General features: G+C 36.3%; 1 protein-coding gene across 1 annotated transcript in view; it reads right to left on the bottom strand.

Annotated features, from left to right (window-relative positions):
• Positions 1-27,634, bottom strand: part of LOC150079292 (polyamine-transporting ATPase 13A3-like) — a 559,638-nt gene that overhangs the window by 66,165 nt on the left and 465,839 nt on the right. Inside the window, exons 24-25 of the mRNA XM_090383023.1 lie at positions 26,479-26,575; positions 8,787-8,859 (exon numbers count right to left, since the gene is read on the bottom strand). Coding sequence (XP_090239149.1) covers positions 8,787-8,859; positions 26,479-26,575 — 170 coding nt within the window. The remainder of the gene's footprint in view (positions 1-8,786; positions 8,860-26,478; positions 26,576-27,634) is intronic.

Raw genomic sequence — 27,634 nt, 5'->3', positions numbered from 1 at the left:
TGGAACGAGTACAGAGAAGGGCAACAAGATTAGTGAATGGAACAAAGGGGTGCTCTTATGAAGAAAGGCTTAAAGTTTGCAAATTACAGTGTCTGGAGACTAGGCATTGGCGAGGTGATCTGATAGAGGTGTATAAAGCCTTGAATGGTTTGAGCATGCTCAATGCTGATGGGATTCTTCCTCTAGCTCAGAAAAATCACCTGAGAGGGCATAAATTCAAATTGAGGAAAGACAGATGTAGGATAGATGTGCGGAAATTTGCCTTTAGCCAGCGGGTGGTTGGTTGGTGGAACAGACTCCCATCCCTTGTGGTGGAGGTTGATAGCCTAAATAAGTTTAAGGCTCAGCTGGACAGGTATTTTGAACGAACAGAGGGGTGAAGTGGAAGTGGGTGTTTTTTTTTTTTTTGGCTGATGCTGCATAAGCTTGCTTTCTTGCATCAAATGCCTCTACTAATACTAATGCTAATGCTATAGGCCTAATGACACTGATGAGGGTATGTCTGCAAGGGGCAAAGGGTGATGACAAAGAGCAGATGTCATAAGGTTTTAAGGGCACAAAAGGTGATATTGTTGTACACGTTGGCACTAATATTAAGAGTAGGAGACCAGCGGAATTAGTTAACAAGTACAGGGTCACTGTTGAAAAAAAAGCTGTGAATTAGGGTTGAATTTGAAAGTGTCTGCAATTCTGCTCAGACACGACAGGAGGCAGTACAGTAAACCCCCGCTATTCGCGGGGGTAACGTTCCTGAGAAATGTTGCGAATACCGAAAATGCGAATACTGAGTTATGGCTCCCATAGTAATAAAGGGGTTCCATTCCAAAGTATGAAATATATAAGAAAAACTAGTCTAAAATTTTGTCTATGTATGTATTATATGTATCTTCATAATATGACTATGTACATAGACAGTACATAGTGAAATGCAAGCATATGGCATCGAAATGAAAATAAGAAACAATTTAATATTAAATGTAATATTTATTAGAAATTTCAAACAAATCTTTCAAACCAGCGCCTTTGCTAGCAAAAAACTTATCCCGCCAGTGCTATCACCAGTTTTGCTAAAGTGTTGATAAAGGAGTTTTGCCTTTTCACGAATGATGAGTGAACTTAACGGAATTTTATTTTGAGTTCGGTTTTCTATCCACAGATTTAAAGATTTTTCCATTTTTTCTAATTTAACATCACGAGTTACAGAGAAAATTTTTGAAGCAATTAGCGCGTTTTCACGGACACTACGGCAGATTTTTTCTTCCAATTTTTTGATTGATCGTACCATTGACTCATTGATTTTATGCTTTGCCACTAAAGAGACACTTTCACCATTAGAAATTTTATCTAATAACTCAATTTTATTCGCTAATGTCATCACCTTCTTTGATATTTTCACATTTCTCTTGTTATTCGTAGCCATATCTTTGTAGGGGATATAAAGAACTTGTCCACAATAAAGTCACTTTTCCATTAACACACTCGAAAAAGTCTGTTTTACAAGGGAAAACAGTAGATTTATCATTTTTGTAAACATATCAATTTATAAATTGATAAATTAAAAGCAAACGACGAAACCTTCCATGACAAGCGCATAACACATACTGAACAAGGATTAGTGAGAAACATCCACGCTCGCGATTTTGTTACCCCTCTTCCCCCACCCACTGAGTGCTGTTTTGACCGGGAAAGATAATTTTAGCCCCGCCCATGTTTTTTTATGGCAGAAAATATTCACGGCGCTTTAAAATTCACATTTTTTTAGGTTTCATTTTATATTAAATCGGCGATCGCGAAACCGCGAATAGCGGGGGTTTACTGTATATGATGAGAGCCTTGTCAATCAATTCGGCCCTGGAGAGATGGTGCAAGGGGTAGAATTTTTCTCATCCTGGTCTGTGCTTGTTAACAGGAGAGACTGCTTCTACAGGGATGGGATATGCTTAAATAGAAAGGGTGTAAGAATATTTGCTGATGCTATCGAGGCAGTGTTAGGTGGGTAGGAAAACTGCTAGCTTGGGGGGGGGGGATACACGGACTAATAGATTAACAGTAGCTGCTAGCAGAGATGAAAGTGATTCTTGCACTGCTTGTATTGGAATGAGCAGCAGCCTGGAAAACAAGATGCAGGGGATTTCAGAGACTGCTGGGAGTCATTATGTTACAAACACATGGGCTGCATTAGGGTAGCTAAGAATAGGAACAGGTGCATGTATACTTGCGTATACAATAATGCTAGGAGTTTGGTAAATAAATTTACTTGGGGAGTACAATGTGTCCAGGAAGGGAGGAGGGATTATGCTATTAGTTAAGAAACACATAAAATCCAAGGAAGTACAGCCAGTCGACATGGTTGGACAGTGTGTTGAGTCAGTTTGTGTGACATAAGGACTGGGAAATCAAAATTGAGAGTAGGAGTGTGTTATAGGCCTAATGACTTTGATGAGTATAATAAACAACTGTACAGGGAAATAGAGTGGGCCAGTAAATCAGAGAGTCTTATAATGGGTGATTTTAATTTCCCAGATATTGACTGGAATTTGTGCGTTGGTCACTCACATACTATCAAGGCTTTTGTGGATTTATTGGATGATTGTTTTCTACAGCAGCATGTTCGGGAGGCAACTAGAGGGCATAATACTCTTGATCTGATTATCAGTAGTGATTCTTCAGATAAAGGAACCACTAGGTGACAGTGATCACAGTGTGCTGAAGTGGGATTTACTCAAAGATGTAACTACCATCAGGGGTAAAGGGAAGGGTTTTTGATTTCATAAAGGCGACTATGGCAGTCTGAGACAGTATTTAAATTCTATTCGGTGGGACCAACTGATGATGTTACCAACAGCAAATTCAAAAGGAAGCCTTCAAAGAATTAATTTTGGAAGCTACTAGGCTTTTCATACCAACTAAGAAATATTGTTCAAGGTTTAGGTCTAAATGGATGTCAGATGAACTAAAGAGACATGTGGCAAAGAAGAAAAATGCATGGGATACATACAAATTAATGGGTGACACGGAAGCCTATAATACATATAAGCTGGTCTGTAACCAAGTCACAAAGGAGGTTAGGCAGGCAAAGGCAGATTACGAGAAATCTTTGGCAAAGGATGCACAGAAAAGAGTTCTTTACTTATGTAAACTCTAGAAGGAAGGGGATGAATCAGATTGGTCCACTGGATATCGATGGTTCAACTGTTGATGATCCTGCTCAAGTAGCTAACAAACTAAATGAGTATTTTGTATCTACATTCACACATGAGGAGTTATTCAGGGATGGAAATTCCAGAGGTGAATTAAACTCTCAGTGTGAGCTAAATGATTTTGTATTAATTGAGAGCAAAGTGGAGGAGAAATTGTTGAAGATAAACATAACAAAGGCACCTGGGGTGGATGGGATATATCCAGTTATATTAAAGGAGTAAGCAAACCCTTAACCATAATTATGAGAGCTTCCTTGGACTCAGGGAAGGTACCCATGCACTGGAGATATGCAAATGTGACCCCAATTCACAAAGGAGGATCAAAGGGCAACACAAGTAATTACAGACCTGTTAGATTAACTTCTGTTCCAGGGAAATTAATGGAGACACTGGTTAAAGAAGCACTGCAGGATCATCTAGACAAGACTTCAGTTATAGCTCGGACACAGCACGGTTTTGTTAAGGGGAAGTCTTGTCTGACCAATCTGATTGGATACTATGATGTAGTCACAAAGGAACTGGATGCAGGGAATAACTTTGATATTATATATTTGGATCTCAGAAAGGCTTTTGATGCTGTTTGCATTTGGAAGATTGGAGGCAAATTGCTGCTATGGATAAAGGGATGGTTGAGTGAGAGAAGACAGAGAGTGGTAATCAATGGACACTGCTCTTCACAGACTAATGTTATTAGTAGAGTCCCTCAGGGTCCAGTGTTGTTTTCTGTATTTACAATGAAACAAAGGGTTGCTCTTACGAAGAAAGGCTTAAGTTTTGCAAATTAAATTGTCTAGAGACTAGGCACCTTTGAGGTGGTCTGATTGAGGTCTATAAAGCCTTGAATGGTATGAGCATGCTCAATGCTGATGGGATACTTCCTCTTGCTCAGAATATTTGTCTGAGAGGGCATAAATTCAAATTGAGGAAAGACAGTTGTAGGATAGATGTGCAGAAGTTTGCTTTTAGCCAGAATGTGGTTGATTGCTTAAACAGAATCAAGGCAGAACTAGACAGCCATTTGGAGGGAGCAGATGGGTGAATTGAGAAGGTTTTTTTTTTTTTTGGCTGATGCTATATAAGCTTACTTTCTTGCATCATGTGCCTTTACTAATGCTAATGAGTACAATGAACACCTGTACAGAGAAATAGAGTGAGCCAGTAAATCAGAATGTCTAATAATGGGGATTATAACGTTCCAGATATTGACTGGAATTTGTGTTGGTCACTCACACACTAGAAAGACTTTTCTGGATTTATTGGATGGCAGTTTTCTACAGCAGCAATAAGAGAGTAATACTTTTGATATGATTATCGGCAGTGATTATTCATGCATTAAGATCTGCAGATAAAAGAAATACTTGGTGGCAGTGATAATGTGGGATTTAATTAAAGATTTAACTACCATCAATTGCAAAGGTGACTACAGTGGTCTCATACAGTTTTTAAATTCTATACAATGTGACAAACCGATGATGTTACCATCAGCAAATTATAAATTGGAAGCAGCATTCAAGGAATTAATCACAGAAGGTACTAGGCTTTTCATATCAACTAAGAAATATAATTCGAGGTATAGGCCTACATGGATGACATTAGAATTAATAAGACTCAAAGCAGAGAATAAAATGCATACAAATTGTCAGATGACACAGAAGACTGTGGTAAATATAAACTAGTCTGTGATCAAGTCACAAAGGCAAATAATGTAAACTAGATGGAAGGAAATAAATAGAAGTGGTTCATTTTATATTCATGGTTCAAATGTCCAGGATCCTGCTCAGGTTGCTGACAAACTGAATGAGTATTTTGCATCTACAGTTACATGAGAAAGTCTTTACGAAAGTGGATGCCAGAAGTTTATAAAACTCTAATAGGGAGCTAAATGATTTTGAAATAAATTAGTGGAAATTAAATTGTTGAAGTTAAAAGTAAGAGGCAACCCATGGTGGATGGAATCTATCCAATTATATTAATATAATAATAAGCAAAGGAAGAGAGCAAACCCTTAGCCATAATTATGAATGCATCCCCAATTCAAAAGGCAACATGAGTAATTACAAACATGTTAGTTTCATTTCTGTTCCAGGGAAAATGATGGAGTCACTAGTAAAAGAAATAATGCAGGATCATAGAAACTAGGCTGCAATTATAATTCAGACAAAGTATGGATTTGTTCCTTGGAAACCTTCTCTGATCAATTTGATTTGTGGTCAAAAAATAATTCTATCAAATACTTGGAATTCGGGAAAGCTTTTGATACTGTTGCCCATATTTAAGCAATGTGGTATTAAGGGAAAGTTGTTTTTATGGATAAAGGATTGGTTAATTGGGAGAAGACAGAGAGTTAATCAATGGACACTGCTCTTCATGGACTAATGTCATTATTGGCATCCCCAGAGTTCAGTGTTGGGTCCATTGTTGTTTTCTATATTTATAATGATATTATATCAGGCTTAATATCCAGTTTGATGGATTTAAAATTGACAAATTCTGCTATAACATGCATTTTGACAATGCGAATTTGCTCCAATATGACTGATATATTAGGAAACAATGTGAGTATAATGCAATTTTTGCACTGGCTCATGTGTTATTTTGTCTGCGAGTAACACCAGGTGAACGCAAAACCTAGCGACCTGAGCAGCAATACATAAAAATTTACGAAGCTTAAAATGTGTGAGAGCTATATTTGTCAATTTTCAAGAGCTCACATTTTTCGGTTCAAACAGAAATTTCATGAAGTGTGATAGCGTGAGCAGAGGAGAACATTTCTGGAGGTCACTACCATAAAACAATAAAAACAATTTGCAGGTCTAAGTTTATTGGGCTTTTGTGCTAGTGCAATCTAATTATAAACGGGTAGTAAACTCTATCTTATTGCATTTGTGATAACATCAATAGATAGAATTCTGTGGGTTTTTATGTTATTATCATGAAATATGTTTCCCTTTCCATGAAATCTTCAGTCATATAAAAACATAAATGAATTTCCAGAATCTTCTATTCATTCTTATTTTTAATGTGTGAAATTGTTACTATGTATCTCACCTGTGCATGCTGTGTTCGTCATTATTGATTGCTTATCTTTTTTACTGTTTTAAATTTTACAATCCAAAAAAAAAATTGTCAATGAACAGAAATATCAATTAGTATATGTATTACAGTAATATTTATTTATTAGAAATTTAAGATGTTTAAACCTGTGTTAGCAATTTTATTGGGTTTCTTTGTTTTAGGTTTTACTTACCCCACTGAACTTTTTTTTTTTCAAGTGTTCTGCCCCTATCCCCATAAGCCCTGTGTTTTTAATGCCATAAAGCGGAGATTTTTTAGGAACACATGTACCGGATTATAGCAAAACTGACTGTACTGCATATGGGTAACAGTAATATACTAATTGTGTTGTAGTGGAAAATGAAAAAGACCTGGAGGTAATTGTGCACCTGGATATGAAGTTTCCTGGGCAATGCAAACAGGCTGCCAGGACAGCTCATGGGGTTTTGCCAATGACATACAGAAATTTTTCTAGCCGGGTTAAGAAGGTGATTATCTCACTGTATAAGGCAATGGTCAGGCCACACTTCAGTACTGCATACAGGTCTGGAGACCTCAATTTAGGAAAGATGTGAATCTGCTGGAATGAGTACAGAGAAGGGCAACAAGATTGGTGAGTGGAACAAAGGGGGGTGCTCTTACCAAGATAGGCTTTAGTTTTGCAAACTGCAGTTTCTGGATACTAGGCACCTGCAAAGTGATCTGATTCAGTGTTTAAGGCTATGAAAGGATCGAGCAAGCTCTATGCTGATGGAATTTTTCCTGCTGAGACTATGCATACCAGGAAGGACAGCTGCAGAATAGAAATACAGAAGTTTTCCTTCAGTGTGTGGTTGATTGCTGGAACATACCGTATTTCCCCATGTATAAGACGCACCTTTTTTCGAAAAATTTGGGGTCCAAAAACTGGGTGCGTCTTATACAGTGGTTGTAAAATTTTTTTACTTGCATTTCCCACTTTTTCGCACTTGTTGCCAGTATATTAGGTTACGTTTTGCCACGTTCTGCCCAGAAATAGCTCAGAAAAGATTTTCGTACAGTGCTGAATTCAAGTTAAAAGTGATCCAGTTTGCAAAAGTGAATGGAAATCGTGCTGCTGAACGTAAGTTTGGTCCTCCTCCAACTGAGAAAACAACCGGAGACTGGCTACGGGAAGAAGAAACCCTACTGAAAACGCCACGGCAGAAGAAGGCCATGAGAGGCAAGTCAGCAAAATGGCCTGATTTAGAGAGGGAATTGAAGATATGGATTGAAGAGCAAAGGGCAATTGGAATTCCTGTGTACACAAAGATGGTTCAGCATGAGGCAAGAAGAATTGCTGATGAAAAAGAAGTTACTGATTTCAAAGGAGGACACAATTGGTGCTTCAGGTTCATGAAACGGAATGGACTAAGCATGCATACACGCACCAGACTTGCCTGAAAGCTATGAGCAGAAGGTCCTTGAATTTCATCGTTTTGTCATTCAATGTCGGAAGACACATCAGTTTGAGTTGGGACAGATTGCAAATATGGACGAAGTCCCCCTTCAATTTGCAGAATTGAAGGGGGACAGTTCTTATTAACAGAACTGTTGATAAGAAGGGGGTGAAAACTGTAACTGTGAAGACAAGTGGACATGAAAAGAGCCATTATACAGTTGTTCTAGCTTGTTGTGCCGACAGAACCAAGCTGCCTCCTATGCTGATTTTCAAACGCAAAACAATGCCAAAAGAAGACATTCCTCGAGGAGTGATTGTCCACATTTGTGACATGGGTTGGATGGATCAGGATGGGATGAAGATCTGGTTTGAGAAAGTTTGGAGCAGGAGACCAGGTGGGCTCTTATGCAAACCTGCCCTATTGGTGCTTGATCAGTTCAGGGCACACATAACAAAAAACACAAAGAAGATTGCTGCAGAGCAAAAAACAAAATTTGCCGTCATACCTGGAGGCTTGACATCCCAGCTCCAACCACGCATTAACAAACCCTTCAAAGCTGCCATGAGAGACAAATGGAACCAATGGATAAAGTCTTCTGGGGGCAATTTGACATCAGCAGGAAGAGTGAAGAAACCAACTATAGGAGAAGTTTGTACCTGGGTGAAAAGATCCTGGGATAATATCAAGATTGAGATCGTTGTCAAGTCATTTAAAAGTGTGGTTATATGAAGACAGTGATTCGTCATCAGACACGGACGAGGACAAGCTAATGGATGGGAGTTTTGACAGTGATGAGGAGTTGTATGAATTTTATGATGAATAAAATTTGAGTTCAATAACTTTATGTAATACATTTTTTTTTTTTTTTTTTTTTCAAATTTCGGGCCCCAAAATTAAGGTGCGTCTTATACATGGGGAAATACGGTACTTCCACCTGTGTTGTGGAAGTTGATAGCTTAAATAAATTGAAGGAAGAACTACACAAACTATTGGAGGGAATGGAATATTTTTTTGGCTGATGCTGTATAAGTTTCCTTTATTGCATCATTTATCACTACTAATGTTACCACTAATACTTTTTTTAAAAAAGATACATTGATAAATTACTTACTAACAATAGCAAGCGTTGTTATTATTCCTAGGTCAACATATAAGAACATTGCATCAGTCAGATTGGTATCCACCTAAAATATCAGAGCAAGAAAATACAATTAGGTTTAAGATTATACACTAAATACCTACAATATATAAAGGGAAAAAGAATTGCTATATTCAAAGGCCTCTTTATTTTTTTAATTTATAAATTGAAGAAATAATACTTTTCTTTCTATACTGTAAAATGAATGCTAGAATAAAAAAATACTCAGTACAAAGACATCACTTCCATATGCATCTTTATGTAAAAACTAGTGTGCATGTGTATTTTGCCAAAATTGTCGCAAAAAAGTAAAGAATAATATCAAAGTAATTACAAAAACCTCTCCCTTGGCTCCCTTTGCTGCTAGCTAAAGTGTCAGTAGGACAGACTCTGGTAATAAAATATGCAATTTGATAAATTTTTACACACACTACTATATCGTCCTTTAAAAAAAATTATGATTATTGAACGGGCAAAATTATGGAGGTGGTAGATGACTTTCATCAACCGGTGAAATACCACCACTTTGCTTATTGGAGGCTTGAAGTGGTGAAACCCATGTTTAGTCTCTAGAGCAAAGTTTCCAGCACCCCTCCCCCATACTTCTCCTTCAACCCGTACACGGTACTATGTACTATAGGTTTTGATACCTTTTGTGTTTGGGGTTTTCATAAAAAAATAAAATAAACAAATAAATATTCTGCTGCACCCATGGCAGATATTTTGTCAAAACTGTACCTCAACAGTTCCATTATGGAACTGTTAAAAATAACGTAAATTCTGAAAATTTATTGCAAATTATTCCTCCCCCTCCATCTCAGTTTGACTGCTAACTAAAACCTATTCATTTTAACGCAATAAAAATTCATCCTGCCAGAAAAAAGTTCAATTATTATAAGGAAATTTGTAGAAAGAAAATCCTTAAATAATATAACAAATATTTTTTGTTCTTTTGTCTTTAACATCTAGTAATGCTGCAATGATCATACGATGGGAATTTATGAGAGCTTGAAGAACAGAGTGGATATCCTCAAAGAAATTAAATTGTGGGCCAATCGAGTTCTCAGCTACCCACCTCAATGCCAGATTTTGCACTTGTGCATCAGGCAACACAGTGGCAAACCCCAAGGCAGAATGCATTGGTCCAACAGGAGGTAGCTATTGTCAGTGTCAAGGATATGGGAAATATATTGTGCTAAAAGGATAGGTGGAATAGGCCCAGGATGTCTCCCATGGGAAAAGTTGATGTTGTTGTTGAGAAGATATCACCTTTTAAGGGCACAAGAGGTGAGAGTGGCACAAATGACATTAAGAGTAGGAGATATGAGAACTTACTTAACAAGTACAGGGCAATGTTCAGTAAAAGTGACAAGTTAAGTTTGCTATTTTGCCCAGATGTGATAAGAGGGAGTACATGAGAGTCTTGTCAATCAATTTGGCCCTGAGGAGATTGTGCAAGGTTCATGGGGTATAATTTTAGTTGACTGTTAGCCTAACTTCTGCTCCAGGAAAAATATGGTTAAAGAAGTGATGCAGGACCACCTAGACAGGAGTGCAATTATACTTCAGTCACAACATGGGTTCATTTAAGGGAGATCATGTGTAACCAAGGAACTGGATGCAAATAATAATTTTGATATCATATACTTGGATTTCAGGAAAGCTTTTGATACTGTTGCACTGACTGCTGAACAAATTGCAGCAGGGTGCAATTAAGAGCAAGTTACTGCTATGGATAAAGGGATGGTTGAGTGGGAGAAGACAAGAGTGGTTACCAGTGAAGTTCCACAGGGTTCAGTTCTGGGTCCCATTATTGTTTTCTGTATTTATTTATGATATTGATGAAGACATATCATGCTTAATGTTCAAGTTTACAGATGATACAAATGTTAGCAGGATTGTTAATGACAGTAATGATGGTATGCTACTACAACAAGATCTAGACAAGATCGAAAGATCTAGAAAAATTAGGCAGATAGAATGAGAAATGGCAACTGAAGTTTAACACTGACATGCAAAGTACTGCATATCGGTAGCAGTTATCACAGAGTAATGTACCAATTCTGTGATACTACACTCAGGAAAGTGGAAAATGAAAAGGACTTAGAGGTGAGTAATTGTGAAGTCAGATATGCAGTTCTCTGAGCAGTGCAGACATGCGCCAGGACAGCTCATAGAGCTTTGTCAATGATATAGCGGGAATTTTGCTAACAGGGATAAGGAGGTGAGGCTTAATTTTAGGAAGGATGTAGAGCTGCTCTTACTAAGAATTGCTTAAGTTCTGCATATTTCAGTGTCTGAAAACTAGGCACCTGCAAGATGATCTTACTGAGGTGTTTACAGCTTTGAATGGCTTGAGCAAACTCAATGCTGATGGGATTATTCTTCTTGCTCAGACTATGCACACGAGGGGACATAATTCAAAATGAGGAAGGATGGTTGCAGAATACATGTGTGGAAATTTGCCTTAAAGCAATGGGTGGTCAATTGCTGGAACACGCTTCCATACCTTCCTAAAGTACTTAAGCAATTTTGAAAATAACAAGATTGTTTACATAGTTTTTATATTTAGTGAAATATGATGGTAGTGAGGCACGAGCATTGAAATTATGTTTTAGAGTTTCTGCCACAGAAGTACAATATAATCTTTTTCAAATCATGTCCTAAACTTATTCTGCTCTCCAACAGGACCAAGCAATCAATATATCAATAATAGCCCCATCTAAAAACTTGCCTCCTTCCAATAAAGAAGATGGGGAAATAATAGCATTGCTTGTCCACATGCTCATATGAAATAATTATATTGACAGGAAGAAATGGTCATCAGAAGAAGAGGTACTTGATCTTTTCATGGAGGAGGATGTGGACATAGGAAAACTAGTTTTTTTTAAAAAAAAAGGCAGTGTTAGGGCAGACAAACACAAAGTTCCAGTCCATTGGGAGAAATCCAATCATAGCAAGATATAATTAATAGATACATTAATTGAATGGAACTGTTGTAGTTTCCAAGCCAATACTGATGACATTTATGTTCTTATATAGTTAGGGAAGGATGCTACATGGTTGTTTTCCATTACGGTTATTATTATTATTATATTATATTTTTATATTAATGTAGGCAAACAGCCTAATAAATTATATTATTAATTTTCGAGTGGTTTTAATATAATAATAACCTTAATTTATGATCTTATAGGAAGAAATGGTCATCAGAAGAAGAGGTACTTGATCTTTTCATGGAGGAGGATGTGGACATAGGAAAACTAGTTTTTTTTAAAAAAAAAGGCAGTGTTAGGGCAGACAAACACAAAGTTCCAGTCCATTGGGAGAAATCCAATCATAGCAAGATATAATTAATAGATACATTAATTGAATGGAACTGTTGTAGTTTCCAAGCCAATACTGATGACATTTATGTTCTTATATAGTTAGGGAAGGATGCTACATGGTTGTTTTCCATTACGGTTATTAGCATTAGCATTAGCATTAGTAGAGGCATATGATGCAAGAAAGCAAGCTTATTCAGCATCAGCCAAAAAAAAAAAAAAAAAAAACACACACCACTCCCATTTCACCCCTCCGTTCGTTCGAAATACCTGTCCAGTTGAGCTTTAAATTTGTTTAGGCTATCAACTTCAACAACAAGTGATGGAAGTCGGTTCCACCAACCAACCACCCGCTGGCCAAAGGCAAATTTCCGCACATCTATCCGACATCCGTCCTTCCTCAATTTGAATTTATGCCCTCTGAGGTGATTATTCTCAGCAAGATGAAGAATCCCATTGGCATTGAGCATGCTCAACCCATTCAAAGCCTTATACACCTCTATCAGATCACCTCGCCGGTGCCTAGTCTCCAGACTCTGTAATTTGCAAAACTTAAGCCTTTCTTCGTAAGAGTAACCCTTTGTTCCATTCACTAATCTTGTTGCCCTTCTCTGTACCCGTTCCAGCAGCTCTACATCCTTCTTGAAATGAGGCCTCCAGACCTGTATACAGTACTCAAGATGTGGCCTAACCATTGCCTTATACAAGGGAATAATCACCTCCTTATCCCTGCTAGAAAAATTCCTGTATATCATTGACAAGACACCATGAGCTACTCTTGCAGCTCGTCTGCACTGCTCAGAGAACTTCATATCTGCCTGCACAATTACCCCCAGGTCCTTTTCATTCTCCACCACTGTCAGTATAGTACCGCAGAGTTGATACGTTGCTCTGGGGTTACTGTTTCCCATATGTAGTACTTTACATTTGTCAATGTTAAACTTCATTTGCCACCTCTCAGCCCATCTGTTCAACCTTTCCAGATCCTGTTGCAGCAGCATAGCGTCAGTAGTGTCCTTAACAACCCTGCCAACCTTTGTATCATCTGCAAACTTGGACATTAAACTTGATATCCCATCATCAATATCATTCATAAACACCGAAAACAACAACGGACCCAACACTGAACCCTGAGGGACTCCACTAATAACATTAGTCCACGTTGAGCAGTGTCCATTGATTACCACTCTCTGTCTTCTGCCACTCAACCATCCCCTTATCCATAGCAGCAATTTGCCTCCAATGCCACACTGCTCCAATTTGTGCAGCAGTCTTCCATGTGCAACAGTATCAAAAGCCTTTCTAAGATCCAAATATATAATATCAAAGTTATTCCCTGCATCCAGTTCTTTTGTGACTACATCATAGTATCCAATCAAATTGGTCAGGCAAGACCTGCCCTTAACAAAACCATGCTGCGTCTGAGCTATAACTGAATTCTTGTCTAGATGATCCTGCAGTGCTTCTTTAACCAGTGCCTCCATTAATTTACCCGGAACAGAAGTTAAACTAACAGGTCTATAATTACTTGTGTCAGCCTTTGATCCTCCTTTGTGAATTGGGGTTACATTTGCACATCTCCAGTCTATGGGTACCTCCCCTGAGTCCAAAGAAGCTCTCATAATTATGGCTAGGGGTTTGCTTACTTCCTTTGCTGCCTCCTTTAATATAACTGGATAGATCCCATCCACCCCAGGTGCCTTTTTTATGTTTATCCTCAACAATCTCTCCTCCACTTTCCTCTCAGTTATTACAAAATCATCCAGCTCCCTGCCAATGTTTACTTTACCTAGATCATTCTCCTTCCTGAATAACTCCTCATGCGTGAATGTAGATGCAAAATACTCGTTTAGATTGTTAGCCACCTGAGCAGGATCCTCAACTGTTGAACCATCAATATCCAGTGGACCAATCTGATTCATCCCTTTCCTTCTTGAGTTTAAATATGTAAAGAACTCTTTTCTGTTTTTCTTTGCATCCTTTGCCAAGGATTTTTCGTAGTCTGCCTTTGCCTGCCTAATCTCCTTTGTGACTTGGTTACAGACCAACTTATATCTATCATAGGCTTCCATGTCACCCATTAATTTGTATGTATCCCATGCATCTTTCTTCTCTGCCACATGTCTCATTAGTTCATCTGACAACCATTTAGGCCTAAACCTTGAACAATATTTCTTAGTTGGTATGTAAAGCCTGGTAGCCTCCAAGATTAGTTCCTTGAATGCTTCCCATTTTGAGTTTGCTGTTGGTAACATCGTCAGTTGGTCCCACTGTATAGAATTTAAATACTGTCTCAGACCATCATAGTTGCCTTTACGAAAACAAAAACCCTTCCCTCTACCTCTGATGGTAGTTACCTCCTTGAGTAAATCCCACTTCAACACACTGTGATCACTGCCACCTAGTGGTTCATTTATCTGCAGATTCTTAATGCATGAAGAATCACTACTGATAATCAGATCAAGAGTATTACTCCCTCTTGTTGCCTCACGAACATGCTGATGTAGAAAACAATCATCCAATAAATCCACAAAAGCCTTGCTAGTGTGCGAGTGACCAACCCACAAATTCCAGTCAATATCTGGGAAATTAAAATCCCCCATTATAAGACTCTCTGATTTACTGGCTATTATTATTATTATATTATATTTTTATATTAATGTAGGCAAACAGCCTAATAAATTATATTATTAATTTTCGAGTGGTTTTAATATAATAATAACCTTAATTTATGATCTTATAGGAAGAAATGGTCATCAGAAGAAGAGGTACTTGATCTTTTCATGGAGGAGGATGTGGACATAGGAAAACTAGTTTTTTTTAAAAAAAAAAGGCAGTGTTAGGGCAGACAAACACAAAGTTCCAGTCCATTGGGAGAAATCCAATCATAGCAAGATATAATTAATAGATACATTAATTGAATGGAACTGTTGTAGTTTCCAAGCCAATACTGATGACATTTATGTTCGTACTTATGTATTTATGATGACACTCAGTACGTACCAATATGTGTCTGCCTCAAAGAAATATACTTGAAACCACCAGATACTCCAAAAATAAACACGTATACAATTTTCAAAAAGACAGGATCCAGCATATCCCCACAATCCAGTTACCACTAAACAACCCCTTTGAAGCAGTAGCCATACACAAATAACAGTTTGTTCTCTATACAGGGTGTTTCAAAAGTGATGTCAATAATTTAAAGGTGAACTATACAGACTACAATATGCAAAAAAAGCCTAGTAAACAAGGGTCCTTAAGTGAATCGTTTTCAAGATATTGCACATTTCTAGTAGGGATCCACCACTGACTTGTTTGTTTAGGTTAGGTTATGCTCATTCTCTCCCTTTCCCCTCTTTCAATGCTCTGAAACGTAGCAGGCATACTAGTACTTGTCAAAGGATAGTAAACATGGAAAGAGGTTACAGCAATGAAGAGTACTTAAATCCTATGGATTTTTGTATCTGGGGTCATGTAAAAAGCTTGGTGTACACTTCTGACATTAACACAGTTGAAGAATTGCAGCGTCGGGTTGGAGCCTTTCTGCAAATTAGAAATGACCCAGGAATGCCTGAGAGGATTCGCAATTCAATGCAGATAAGACTACAAAGCTGCGTATGGATGCAAGGACAGCATTTTGAACACCTTTTGTAACATCCGTAAAATCCTGTGGTGTTGAAACCAAAATTTAAAAAAATATATTATCTTATGTTTAATAAAACCACTCTTAGCAAAGGATTCACAGATTTTTGCTAAACTAGTGCTCCCATAGTCAGTGGCAGATCTTAACAGAAAATGTGCATTATCTTGAAAACGGTTCATTTGCGACTCGATGTTCACTGGAACTTTTTTGCTTATTTTAGTTTGTACTTTTCACCTTTAAATTATTGATAATCATTTTTGAAACACCCTGTATATGCCACCAAACTATAATGTGCATTATAATGATTTAAATAGCCTGATATCACAATTACCTACATCATATTGTTCCTAGGAGATATTAACAGTCATCACACTATGGGAAAATGACTAGATAGATCCAAGTGGAAAACAAATTGAATAGTTCATAGGTGACAAAAAATATTTTGTCTCCTTAATGATAGATCACCTTTTAAGGATTAAGGAGATTTACTCTCCTTAATGATAGATCACCAACGTATGTTCATCTGTCAGTTTTCAATTGATCTATCCATATGCTAAATTGAATTGCTTTCAGTGATCCTTTTCATAGTGACCATTTACTAATCACGATAAAATTGTCAGATGAAATACCAAACTATAATAACACTGGATTTGCAAAGAGCACTCACCCACAACATACAAAACTGCTGATATACCCAAAAATTTGATGGAAAAACAGATTGCTTCGTTGTCAAAAAATAAACAAAATAGCAATTGGAACATTTTCTGCCAAAATCTGACTACACCCAACTCGTTAAATACAAATGAGCTCATGTGAAGGATAGGCACATTAGGAAAGCCAACAAAATGGCTTCTTCTGGACATGTTTTGCTTCAAAATAAATCTTACCACAACTTCATGACCTCCTTCTGATTATAATCTGGCAGGATCAAAGCAGAGTAGAATGCCCTTAGGCAGACTTGCAAGTTCTCAGCAATATCGTCTTACTCCAAAGATTTTCAAAGACACGGATAAAAAATAAATGTGGATTAAAAGTATCATCAACATCTGGGCACAGAGCTGTGAGACCAGACAACATTCATTACTCAATGATCAAGCAAATGAGCAAAAGTTCTTTACAGCCTCTTTTTTTTTTCTATAATAGAATTTATACAGAAAAGACTCCGCCAATCTAAACAACTACAGATCTATTGCCTTAATCAGCTCCTTTTGCAAAATTTTTACAGTGTCTGGAGACTAGGCACCAGCGAGGTGATCTGATAGAGGTGTATAAAGCATTGAATGGTTTGAGCATGCTCAATGCTGATGGGATTCTTCCTCTCGCTCAGAATAATCACCTGAGAGGGCATAAATTCAAATCGAGGAAAGACAGATGTAGGATAGACGTGCGGAAATTTGCCTTTAGCCAGCGAGTGGTTGGTTGGTGGAACAGACTTCCATCCCTTGTCGTGGAAGTTAATAGCCTAAATAAGTTTAAGGCTCAGCTGGACAGGTATTTTGAACGAACAGAGGGGTGAAGTGGGAGTGGTTTTTTTTTTTTTTTTTGGCTGATGCTGCATAAGCTTGCTTTCTTGCATCAAATGCCTCTACTAATGCTAATGCTAATTTTGGAGAAAATGTTAAATCTTATATATTTCGGTACAAACAGAAGGCTCCATCAGAAATGCCTTTCTGTGAGCTGGATATCGGACAACTGTTTGGTTTGATATCAACAGAGTCTATGGAACTACCTGGAAGTAAAGTATGAAATCCTAAATGTCCATGAACTACATGGATATTTGCCCATCTTTGTCCAAAACTTCCTGCAGAAAAACAATTTGCAAGTGCACTTCCAACATAGTGCTTTCAGTGGCTTCCATTTTAGTTATGCTTCACAAATATTCTATACAAAATGGTATGTAATTGTTGGATGAGTTTTGCACATGTTCTGATGGATTTCTTAGACCTTTGTGAAAAAGCATCTTGTATCACCTTTAATGTAGGCCTCCGTAGCCGAGTGGGCAGGAGCGGGAGTGCAGTAGTACATGCTCTTTGAGTAGACCGGGGTTCAAGCCCCTGACTGCTGAATACGGTCGATCTGCCAACCCGCACCGGACCAGTGTGGCAGATTATGGTCCATTTCCCTCAACATGAATTATTGAGGAGGCTTCCATCCTGCAGTGGGTTGATAATGGGTGCACTTTACTTTTTTTTTTTTATCACCTTTAATGTTCTCATCCAACAAATAAGTGGATAGTCTTCCAATGCACATTCTATCAGTCACAAATCATGTTATCATCAGCTTTTTGTGGCAAACCTTAATGGTTTATGATTCAGTGTTGCACTCCTTCCTCATTCAGCTCATCATTATACCTGAACTTCCTCATATTTTATATATGACTGCAATCCTTGCTCTGTGACATATTCAGTTGCTCACCATTACTTATCTGAAATAAATAAAAACAAAACCACGGTGCGGAATATTAAATATCAAATTTTCTCATGAAATTACAATTTTGAATAAATATTAAATGCAATTTTAAAAATAAGTAGTGACTATTTTTAAAATGGTAAAAACAATAAATGCAGGGAACACAAATATATGCTTTTAACACAGCCCCACACTAATTTGAGAAAAAAATATTTTAGAAGGCATCCACAAAAGCACATTTAAGCTTAGTGACACTACCTTGTCTCCACTGCAGCTAGTACATTTGAAGATTGCAAAAACAATATATATATATAATGTAATTATTTAAAAGTTGCAGTGGATGAAAAGGTTTTCAGTTGATAAAAGATTAATAAGTCAGGTATGACAGATGCAGCTAAAAGCACAAAGCAGCATTAAAGGATGCAAGAGTATATATAAGTTTATATTAATATATTGAATAAAGTATACATAAATGGATGTGAAAATTACACAAAGTGCCAGAAACTAGAAGGGCGAGGATAGTAGAAAAGGAAGTGTAGTAGTAGTAGTGGAATGTGATGCAAGAAAGCAAGTGTATGAGCTTATGCAGCATCAGCCAAAAAAAAAAAAAAAAAAATCACACCATTCCCTCCAAATGCCTGTCCAATTCCTCCTATCAACTTCCACAATGACAGATGGAAGTTTGTTCCAGCAATTAACCACCCGCTGGCTAAAGACAAATTTCCGCCCATCTGTCTTTTCTTAATTTGAATTTATGCCCTCTTATGTTCGTAATCTGAATGAGTGGAAGGATCCCATCAGAATTCAGCGTGCTCAACCCATTCAAGGCCTTATACACATCAATCAGATCACCGCGCAGGTGCCTAGTCTCCAGCCACTGCAGTTTGCAGAGCTTAAGCCTCTCTTGGTAAGAGGATCCCTTCATTCCCAATCTTGTTGCCCTTCTCTGTACACGCTCAAGCAAATCGACATCCTTCATAAAATGAGGCCTCCAGACCTGTATGCAGTACTCAAGGCATGGCCTGACCATTGCCTTATACAGAGGGACAATCACCTCCTTTTCCCTGCTAGCAAAATTCCTATATATCATTGACAAAACCCCATGACCTGCCCTGGCAGCCTGTCTGCATTGCTCAGAAAACTTCATATCTGACTGCACAATTACTCCCAGGTCTTTTTCATTTTCTACCACCTTAAGTGTAGTACCACACAGTTGGTACTTTTCTCTCGGGTTACTTCTACCCATATGCAGTACTTTGCATTTGTCAAGGTTAAATTTCAGTTGCCACTTCTTAGCCCCTCTGCCCAAATTATCTAGATCCTGTTGCAGTAGCACACTGCCAACCTTTGTATCATCTGCAAACTTCGACACTAAGCCTGATATACCTTCATCAATATCATTGATAGATATACAAAACAACAGAGGACCCAACACCGAACCTTGCGGGACTCCACTAATAACATTAGTCCACGAAGAGCAGCACCCATTGATTACCACCCTCTGTCTTCTCCCACTTAACCATCCTTTTATCCATTGTAGCAACTTACCCTTAATACCATTCTGCTCCAATTTGTACAATAGTCTTCCATGCGCAACAGTGTCAAAAGCTTTCCTGAAATCCAAATATATGATATCAAAATTATTTTTCGCATCCAGTTCCTTTGTAAGCACATCATAATAACCAATCAAATTTGTCAGACAAGACTTTCCCTTAACAAACCCATGCTGTGTCTGAATTATTGCTGCAGTCTTGTCTAGATGATCCTGCAATGCATCTTTAACCAGTGACTCCATTATTTTACCCAGAATAGAAGTTAAACTAACTGGTCTGTAATTACTCGTGTCACCCTTCGATCCCCCTTTGTGAATTGGGGATACATTTGCACATCTCCAGTCCATGGGAACCTCCCCTGAGTCCAAGGATGCTCTCATAATTATGGCTAAGGGTTTGCTAGTTGCTTTGCCACCTCCTTTAATATAACTGGATAGATCCCATCCACCGCAGGTGCTTTTCTTATGTTTAACTTCAACAATTTCTCCTCTACTTTGCTCTCAGTTATTACAAAATCATTAAGTAACCTGCTACAATTTGATAACCTTCTGCCATTTTCAAACCTTAATAATTCCTCATGTGTGAATGTAGATGCAAAATACTCATTCAGTTTGTTTGCTATCTGAGCAGAATCATCAACAGTCAAACCATCGATGTCAAGTGGACCAATCAGATTCATCCCCTTCCTTTTAGAGTTTATATAGGTAAAGAAATCCTTGCTGTTTTTCTTAGCATCTTTTGCAAAGGATTTCTCGTAATCTGCTTTCGCCTGCCTAACCGACGCCTCCGTAGCCAGGTGGGAAGGAGCAGCAGTGCGTAGCACACGCTTCTTGATTAGACCGGGGTTCGAACCCGTCACCACCAAATACGGAGGATGCGGAAAGGTCAGGGAATGACCACCGCATATCCCGCAGCAATATGGTCTTAGTTGCTAATGCTCCTAAAAAACAAACAAACCTGCCTAACCTCCTTTGTGACCTGATTACAGATTAGCTTATATCTGCCATAGGCTTCTGTGTCTCCTGATAATTTATTTGCATCCCATGCATTTTTCTTCTCTGTTAAGAGTCTCATTGGTTCATTTGATAACCATTTAGGCCTAAACCTTGAATAATATAGTAGATATGTGAAAGAATGTCAATATCCTAAAAACTATGATGAATTAAGAAATTTATGGGCTGCATTAAAAAGCTAATAGAAGGTAGGTGAACTGTAAAGTAAAATACAAATTAAATAAAAAGTGGTATAGCTGTCATCAGATATGGGGGAAAACGTATTTAGATAAAGATTGAATATAGGCAAGGGAAATATGCGGAATCTGATGTCAGCTGAAGCAAATATTGATAAATGATCAGATATTTCAACAGGGGACTACAGGTATTGGGAACTGCATTTCTATACTTGTCCCTAGTAGTAGAAGGAAGGTGAAAGACCAAAAAGGAACAAAAATGTAATCCCAACTCCGTGTCATTTATTAAGGTAAAAATAAGTAGTTTTGTGTAGGATTTAAAAGTTGTAATTTTGTGGAGATTGGAATTCAATAATTTGATAATTCAGTAATTTAGAACAAGCACACGGTACAGGGTGAGATATTAAATTGAGGATAGGGAAGGGAAATAGGGGAATTTAAATAAATAAAGACAAAAAATAGCAATAGAAGTAGGATAGTAGGAACATTCATATCACGCTCGTATACACTAATAGTTTTATGAATGGGAAGAATGGTAGAAATAGATAGCAGAAAGATAAAAAGGAAAGGTTATTAAATAACACTAAGCTAGCTGAGGTTGTGAAGCCCAACCTTATAGTAAGGGCTCTGGCTTTGAAAGCATTAGTATAAAAGGGAGCTAATACCAAATGCTTGTATTGTAAGGAAAAAAACATATAAGTTGAAACGAACCGAAAGAAGAACAAGAAAGTGAACGATACCTGGAGTTTTCAAGCAATGTATAGCAGAAATAAGCTGGTGGGAAAAATATATGTAGCTGAAGGAAAAAGGCAGGGAAATGAAGTGTATTTAGTAGAGTAGATGAATGCACATAAACTTTAATCACATTTGTAACATATCTACATGATGAAGCAATTTATAGCAGCGTAACGGACTTAACAGTGAGCTGTGAAGAAATGTAAAAAAAAATGGGAAAGTAGTGACCTTTGTTGTCGTATTAAGAACACAAGTGCATGGAGATCTTACGTTTAGCACTGGAAAAAGAAATGCAGTTGGAATAGTAGGACTTTACTGTAATAAAATCGTGCAATTTTCAAAAATAAACATATACCAATTCATAGATAAATAAAAAGTAATGAACAAAGCGGTGGTAAAAAGAATGCAGATCAAATTTAATATAAGGTAGACAAAGTGATAAGACTATGGTGTATTAAGCTGACAATTAAAGTATTATAATCTCATATAAGGGAGTAATCGCTAATGTATCTAAGTATAGAGAGAAGGAAATATGTGAAGAATCACAAAATATTCTGAGATAGAGAAAGATTAATAATTATAATCAGTAGTCCAATCCAATTTTGAAAGAATAGTAAATAAATGGATGTCTCTAGACCAGTGTTTCTCAACCTTTTTTTTAGACAATTTTTTTTCCTAATCGCCCCCCATGAAATTTTAAACAAGAAAATACTTTATACTTACTCTTTTCATTCAATGGGATTCCTGAGCCTGATGCTTCTTAGCTAAAAGTTCAATGTTCAGTATGATATCAGTAAGTTTAATTCTAATGTCTCCTCTTGAACATATATCAATTCTGTTTTGTTCCTTTGTTAATATTTTATTTACTGAACTAAAACCACTTTCAACCATATAACATGTTGGAAAACAAAGAAGTACTTTGACTACATTGTTGGATAAAGAAGTATAGTTGTTTTGATCCCCACAACTCAGCCATTCCATCTTTTTCGAATTTATATTTGCATTGTTCGTTACATTTTAATTCAATTAGTTCATGAATTTCTTCACTAGCAGACCCAGTATCACATCCAATTGGATCTAACATTCATGGCCTCACTTCAAAAGAAAATAAATCTGAAAATCTATTTTTCATTTCACCTTTTAAAGAACACAAATGATCTGAATAATTCTTAAGTTCATTCTCAGTGAGAGATTCATTGATTTCAGCTAACCCTTGAAATACCATGAAATTTCTTCCAAGAATTTCAGCATACCATGAAATTGCTTCCAAAAATTTTCAGTTTTTTTGTGAAGGCTTTTAATATGCATTTGCAGTCTATCACCATAATTAATTTCCCTTGAAGTGATATTTTATCAACTTTTCGAAAAAAATCCAAGTCATATAGTATGTGTTATTTTTGTATTTGCTGATTTTCTTTGCTAAATCCGTGTCTCCTTCATTTTAAAAAAACTAATTATCGTATCAAAAAGGTTTACAAATCTTGTTAGACAGTTTCCTTTAGAAAGCCATCTGATTTCTGTATGTAAAAGAAGCCTCACATACTGTTCTTCATTATGAACACAAAATTTTCTGAAAAGGTGATCATATTTGCTATGTGACTTTATTTTATTGATGGTTTTAATAACTGTACTGAGAGATTGATAAAGAACTGGACTAATATTTTTCACAACCAGATGATGATGGTACACAGTGCAGTGTACTACAAGAACTTTGGGACATATTTCCTTTAGGTGGGCTATAAAACCTTTGTCTTCCAATCATGGCACAGAATAACCAAATTTTCCAATGGTACTTGTTTTTCACCAAACCATGTTTTTACAGAAGCAAAAATGGATGCTCCAGTACAGTCAGTTTCTATAGATTTTACAAACATCATCAAAATAACAAACGTATGCCATTAGAAGGGCCTTATTGTCAGTAACTGTGGATTCATCAATCTGATTAGAAAATTTTCTCGTTTTCAGTTTGTCAATTAGCTGATCTTCAATGTTAACTGACATCTCATCGATTCGTCTTCAAATTGAATTGGTGCCCAATGGCAATGCTTTCAAAATATTGGAAGGATTTTGATGATCACTGTTGAAATTACAGTCTCTAATGCAGGTCGTATAACAGTCTCAGCAACTCTATGAGCACTACCAGTTTTTACAATGATTTCTGCAATTTTATAAAACGCAATCATTTCATCGTCATTTGTTTGTGTGTTCTTCTTAAATAAGAAAATAACAGTGTTACATTTTTAAAATATTCGATATGTTCACCAACTATCAAGATGTTTCCTTTTTACTTTCTAAAAGTCGTGATGGTTTCATAGACTCATCTGAAAAAGAACTGGTACACATAAGACACATGGGCTGTCTTGAGCTGAATGGGCTTTCAATAAAACCATAAGCTAGATATTCATCGAGATACTGTCGACACTTTTTTCTTTTCAGGCACTTGATATGACTGATGGTAGGGTTGAATAATTACAAAGAATTAAATAATAAAATATAAACTACTGTATTTTTATTTAACTCTCATAGCCCATGTCACTCACTAAAGAACTGTGGATCAAAAATAAACAATTTCCACAAGGAAACAATAAATCAATACTAATTGTCACTATCTTTCTTTTGTTGAAAGAGAAGTATGTGTATTTATTTATATACACGTTTCTCACACAGACCATAAATAAAAGGTGAGAACGCTAGGAATTACATAAAATACGAAACAGTAGTAATCAATATAGAAATAGAATTAAAATATGTACAAAATTTACATTAAGAAAACAGAGTAAGGAGCAAATTCTTATAGATAGATGGATTAAGAGTAAAATCAATATTGTAATAATTCATTACCTGAAGGAAACGAAACAGAGGACTACTAAGTAAGTCATGAGTACGAGGAACAGGCAGTGATAAATTAATTTTATAACGAGAATTCAAACGGGGTATAGCGAAAGGTATTTGTTCAAGAAGAGATGTTGAATTGATAACACAGTTTAGGATATTGTAAACAAAAAGAGACCCGTGGAGTTGTCATCTAGAGTGAACAGGAATGATTCTGAAGCGATCACAAAGAGCTCCATAATTTCAACGGTGAAAGGCAAATGTGATTTCAATAGCATAAGAATTTAATGAATTTAATTTGAATTCTCTCAAGTCTGTGAGAAAGATATTCCTGTTGAGGGGACCAGATAATATCACAATAATCAAAAATGGGAAGTATAAGCTGCTTGTAAAGAAGAATTATAACTTTGTCACTCTTGAAAATAGAGAAAGAATGCTTGATTAATCCAAGAAGTTTAGAAATGTGAGATATTACATGATCAACGTGGGAAGAGGGATGAAGGTATGACACACACACACACTAAATCGATACTAATTGTAACTATCTTCCTTTTATTGAAAGATAAGTAGAAACAATAGACTGAAACATTTCCTCGTCTGATCCATGCCTCATATATTGACCAATGAATCAAAAGAATAAATAAACCACACAGCCGCCAAGGTCACAGGTGTCAGAAATGTGCAAATGCCAAGGATTGTGGAAATATTACCACTGAAAGCACTTAGGCCTTTAATGCCTATGAAATGCAAAGGCCATTGAAATTAAATCATGCCCACTATCTTCCTTTTATCAAAATTTCTCACTCACTCATAATATACCTATATGTTAAAAATCAGTTGTCTCAGGGGAAAAGAAAACCCAATGAAAGAATTAAATATTAAGGAATACGATGTCGTCAGATAGAGTTGAACTTTAGAGAGCTACAAACCATCGTAATACCCATGATTTTTTTTCACTCCCCAAAAACCAGTTTTCGCCCCCGTTGAGCTCTAGACTTAATAGTTGTGTAGTTAGGAGACTGTAGAAAGTAATTTTTTCAAAGATTAGTGGCAAAATCAAGTCAGTAGAAAATCTAAAGGTGGATTTTCAAAGGTAGTATGAAAGAACAGGAAATAAATCCTAAAACGAAATACCCGATCATGTATTAATATTTGCTTCAGCTGACATCAGATTCTGCATATTTTCCTTACCTATATTTGACCTTTATCTAAATATGCTTCCCTCCCATATCTGATGACAGCTGTACCACTTTTTACTTTACAGTTCACCTACCTTCTATTGGCTTTTTAATTCAGCCCATAACTTTTAGGATATTAATATTCTTTCACATCATATCTACTATCTTCACCCTTCTAGTTTCTGGCACTTTGTGTAATTTTCACATTCATTTAAGCATACCTTATTCAATATATTAATACAAACTTAAATATATATATTTATATATATATATATAAAAATTAATGTTTATTGTATATTCTTAAAATCTAAAATCTTCAAATAGACTGGCTGGAGAGGAGACAAGGTAGCCTCAGCAAAGCAAGCTTTAGTAGGGGATTTCTAAAATACTTCTTCAGATTAATCAATGCAGTGCAGAGTGTAAATAACTGATTTGTATTCTCTATGCTTATCTTGTTATCTTGTTAATATATTTTAGGAAGTGTTTTCAATTACATTTTATATTTGTTTTTAAAACATATGCACATTGTATTAATAAATTAAAAATTCTAGTAAAAAATACAATATGTAACTTGAATTTTATAAGTTCAAATAGAACTTATTAATACATTAATCTTAAAATACTGGTGTTTATTATGCCAATTTAACCAAATTTAGAAAGTAATACACCATAAAAAGCAAGAAATAAAACTAATTTCATTCATATAAAAGTTATGCTTTATATTGGCAAAGCCATTTTAAATTATCAGTATGATTTTCTCTAAAATCAAAAATATAATATTAGGAAGTTATGCTTACTGTATAAAGGATGAGAACTGAAGCAAACTGGATGAGACTATAAAGAGCTATGAACTTAAAGATAGAAAAGGTTGTCACAAGAGCACAGCAGCCTTCCCTGAAATAAAAATGAAGAACAATTATATACACAGATATTTTCAAAACAGTAAAGCATTAAACAAAGTACTTAAATGATTTTCATATATTTTTATATGAAGGAGAGCGTGATGTCTAATCAGAAATGTACATGTAAAATCGTATATACATATATAAGTACAGTAGACTCTCGATTTTCCGGGATAGATGGGAAAAAACAAATCCCGGATAATCGATTTCCCAGCTAATCCAAAAATACAAAAGTTCCCGACATACGTAAGAGATACGTTCCAGGACTTCTTACTTTGTCAAGTTTTACGTAACTCAGGAATGACTAATAACATATTGCTACTATATTATTATTGACAAATCTGAATTCCGCGCGATACTTGTTAATGTTTGGCCATTTTGATACATCCTTATTATAATGATTCCTTAGAGATTTAACAGATGCACCGTTTTCAAACTTTTGAATAATTTCAAGTTTTTGTTTAACTGAAAATGCAACTCTTTTGCATTTACCCATCATTTTTGTGATTTCTAAAAAAAAAAAATTCCGACATCGCTGACATAAATAACGAAACAAAATTTGTCCTTTTGCGCTGCAACAGAACACAACAATTGACGCGATGCACTAAAACAAATTAAACATTTGGTCCCTCTTTTTTTTGACGGCAGGTGTGAAGAGTGGAGATTGCAAGATAATAGGTACATTAATCTCCCAATGACGACTTCTAATGCCACTTGTCACTTATTTACGACTTGCAAAATATCTGTTTAAATCTATTCTAGTTATCACTTGAATTTTTTTGATTTCTGGTTGATTTTTTTTTTTTTTTTTTTTTTTTTTATTTGGAGCCTTGAAGTGTCCCGGTTAATCGAGAGTCTGCTGTAATTTTTTTATGAAATAGGTATTTAAATGCATAATTATGGTTACTATCCATAGCTCTGATAAATGATCAAATAATATTCTTTGTGTTTAATAACATGTGGGCTGTACTTTCAGGATTAGTTCATATGTCTGATTCTGAATGGTTATGGAGTATTCAATGGTAAAAAATAAAAAGAATAAGCAAATGTA

This window comes from Mastigoproctus giganteus, chromosome 10, assembly GCF_048544385.1.
Source record: "Mastigoproctus giganteus isolate SK-2022 chromosome 10, ASM4854438v1, whole genome shotgun sequence".
In the NCBI taxonomy this organism is placed as follows: Eukaryota; Metazoa; Arthropoda; class Arachnida; order Uropygi; family Thelyphonidae; genus Mastigoproctus; species Mastigoproctus giganteus.
The sequence above is the reverse complement of the archived record's forward strand: the minus strand, read 5'-3'. Positions and strand labels throughout refer to the sequence as shown.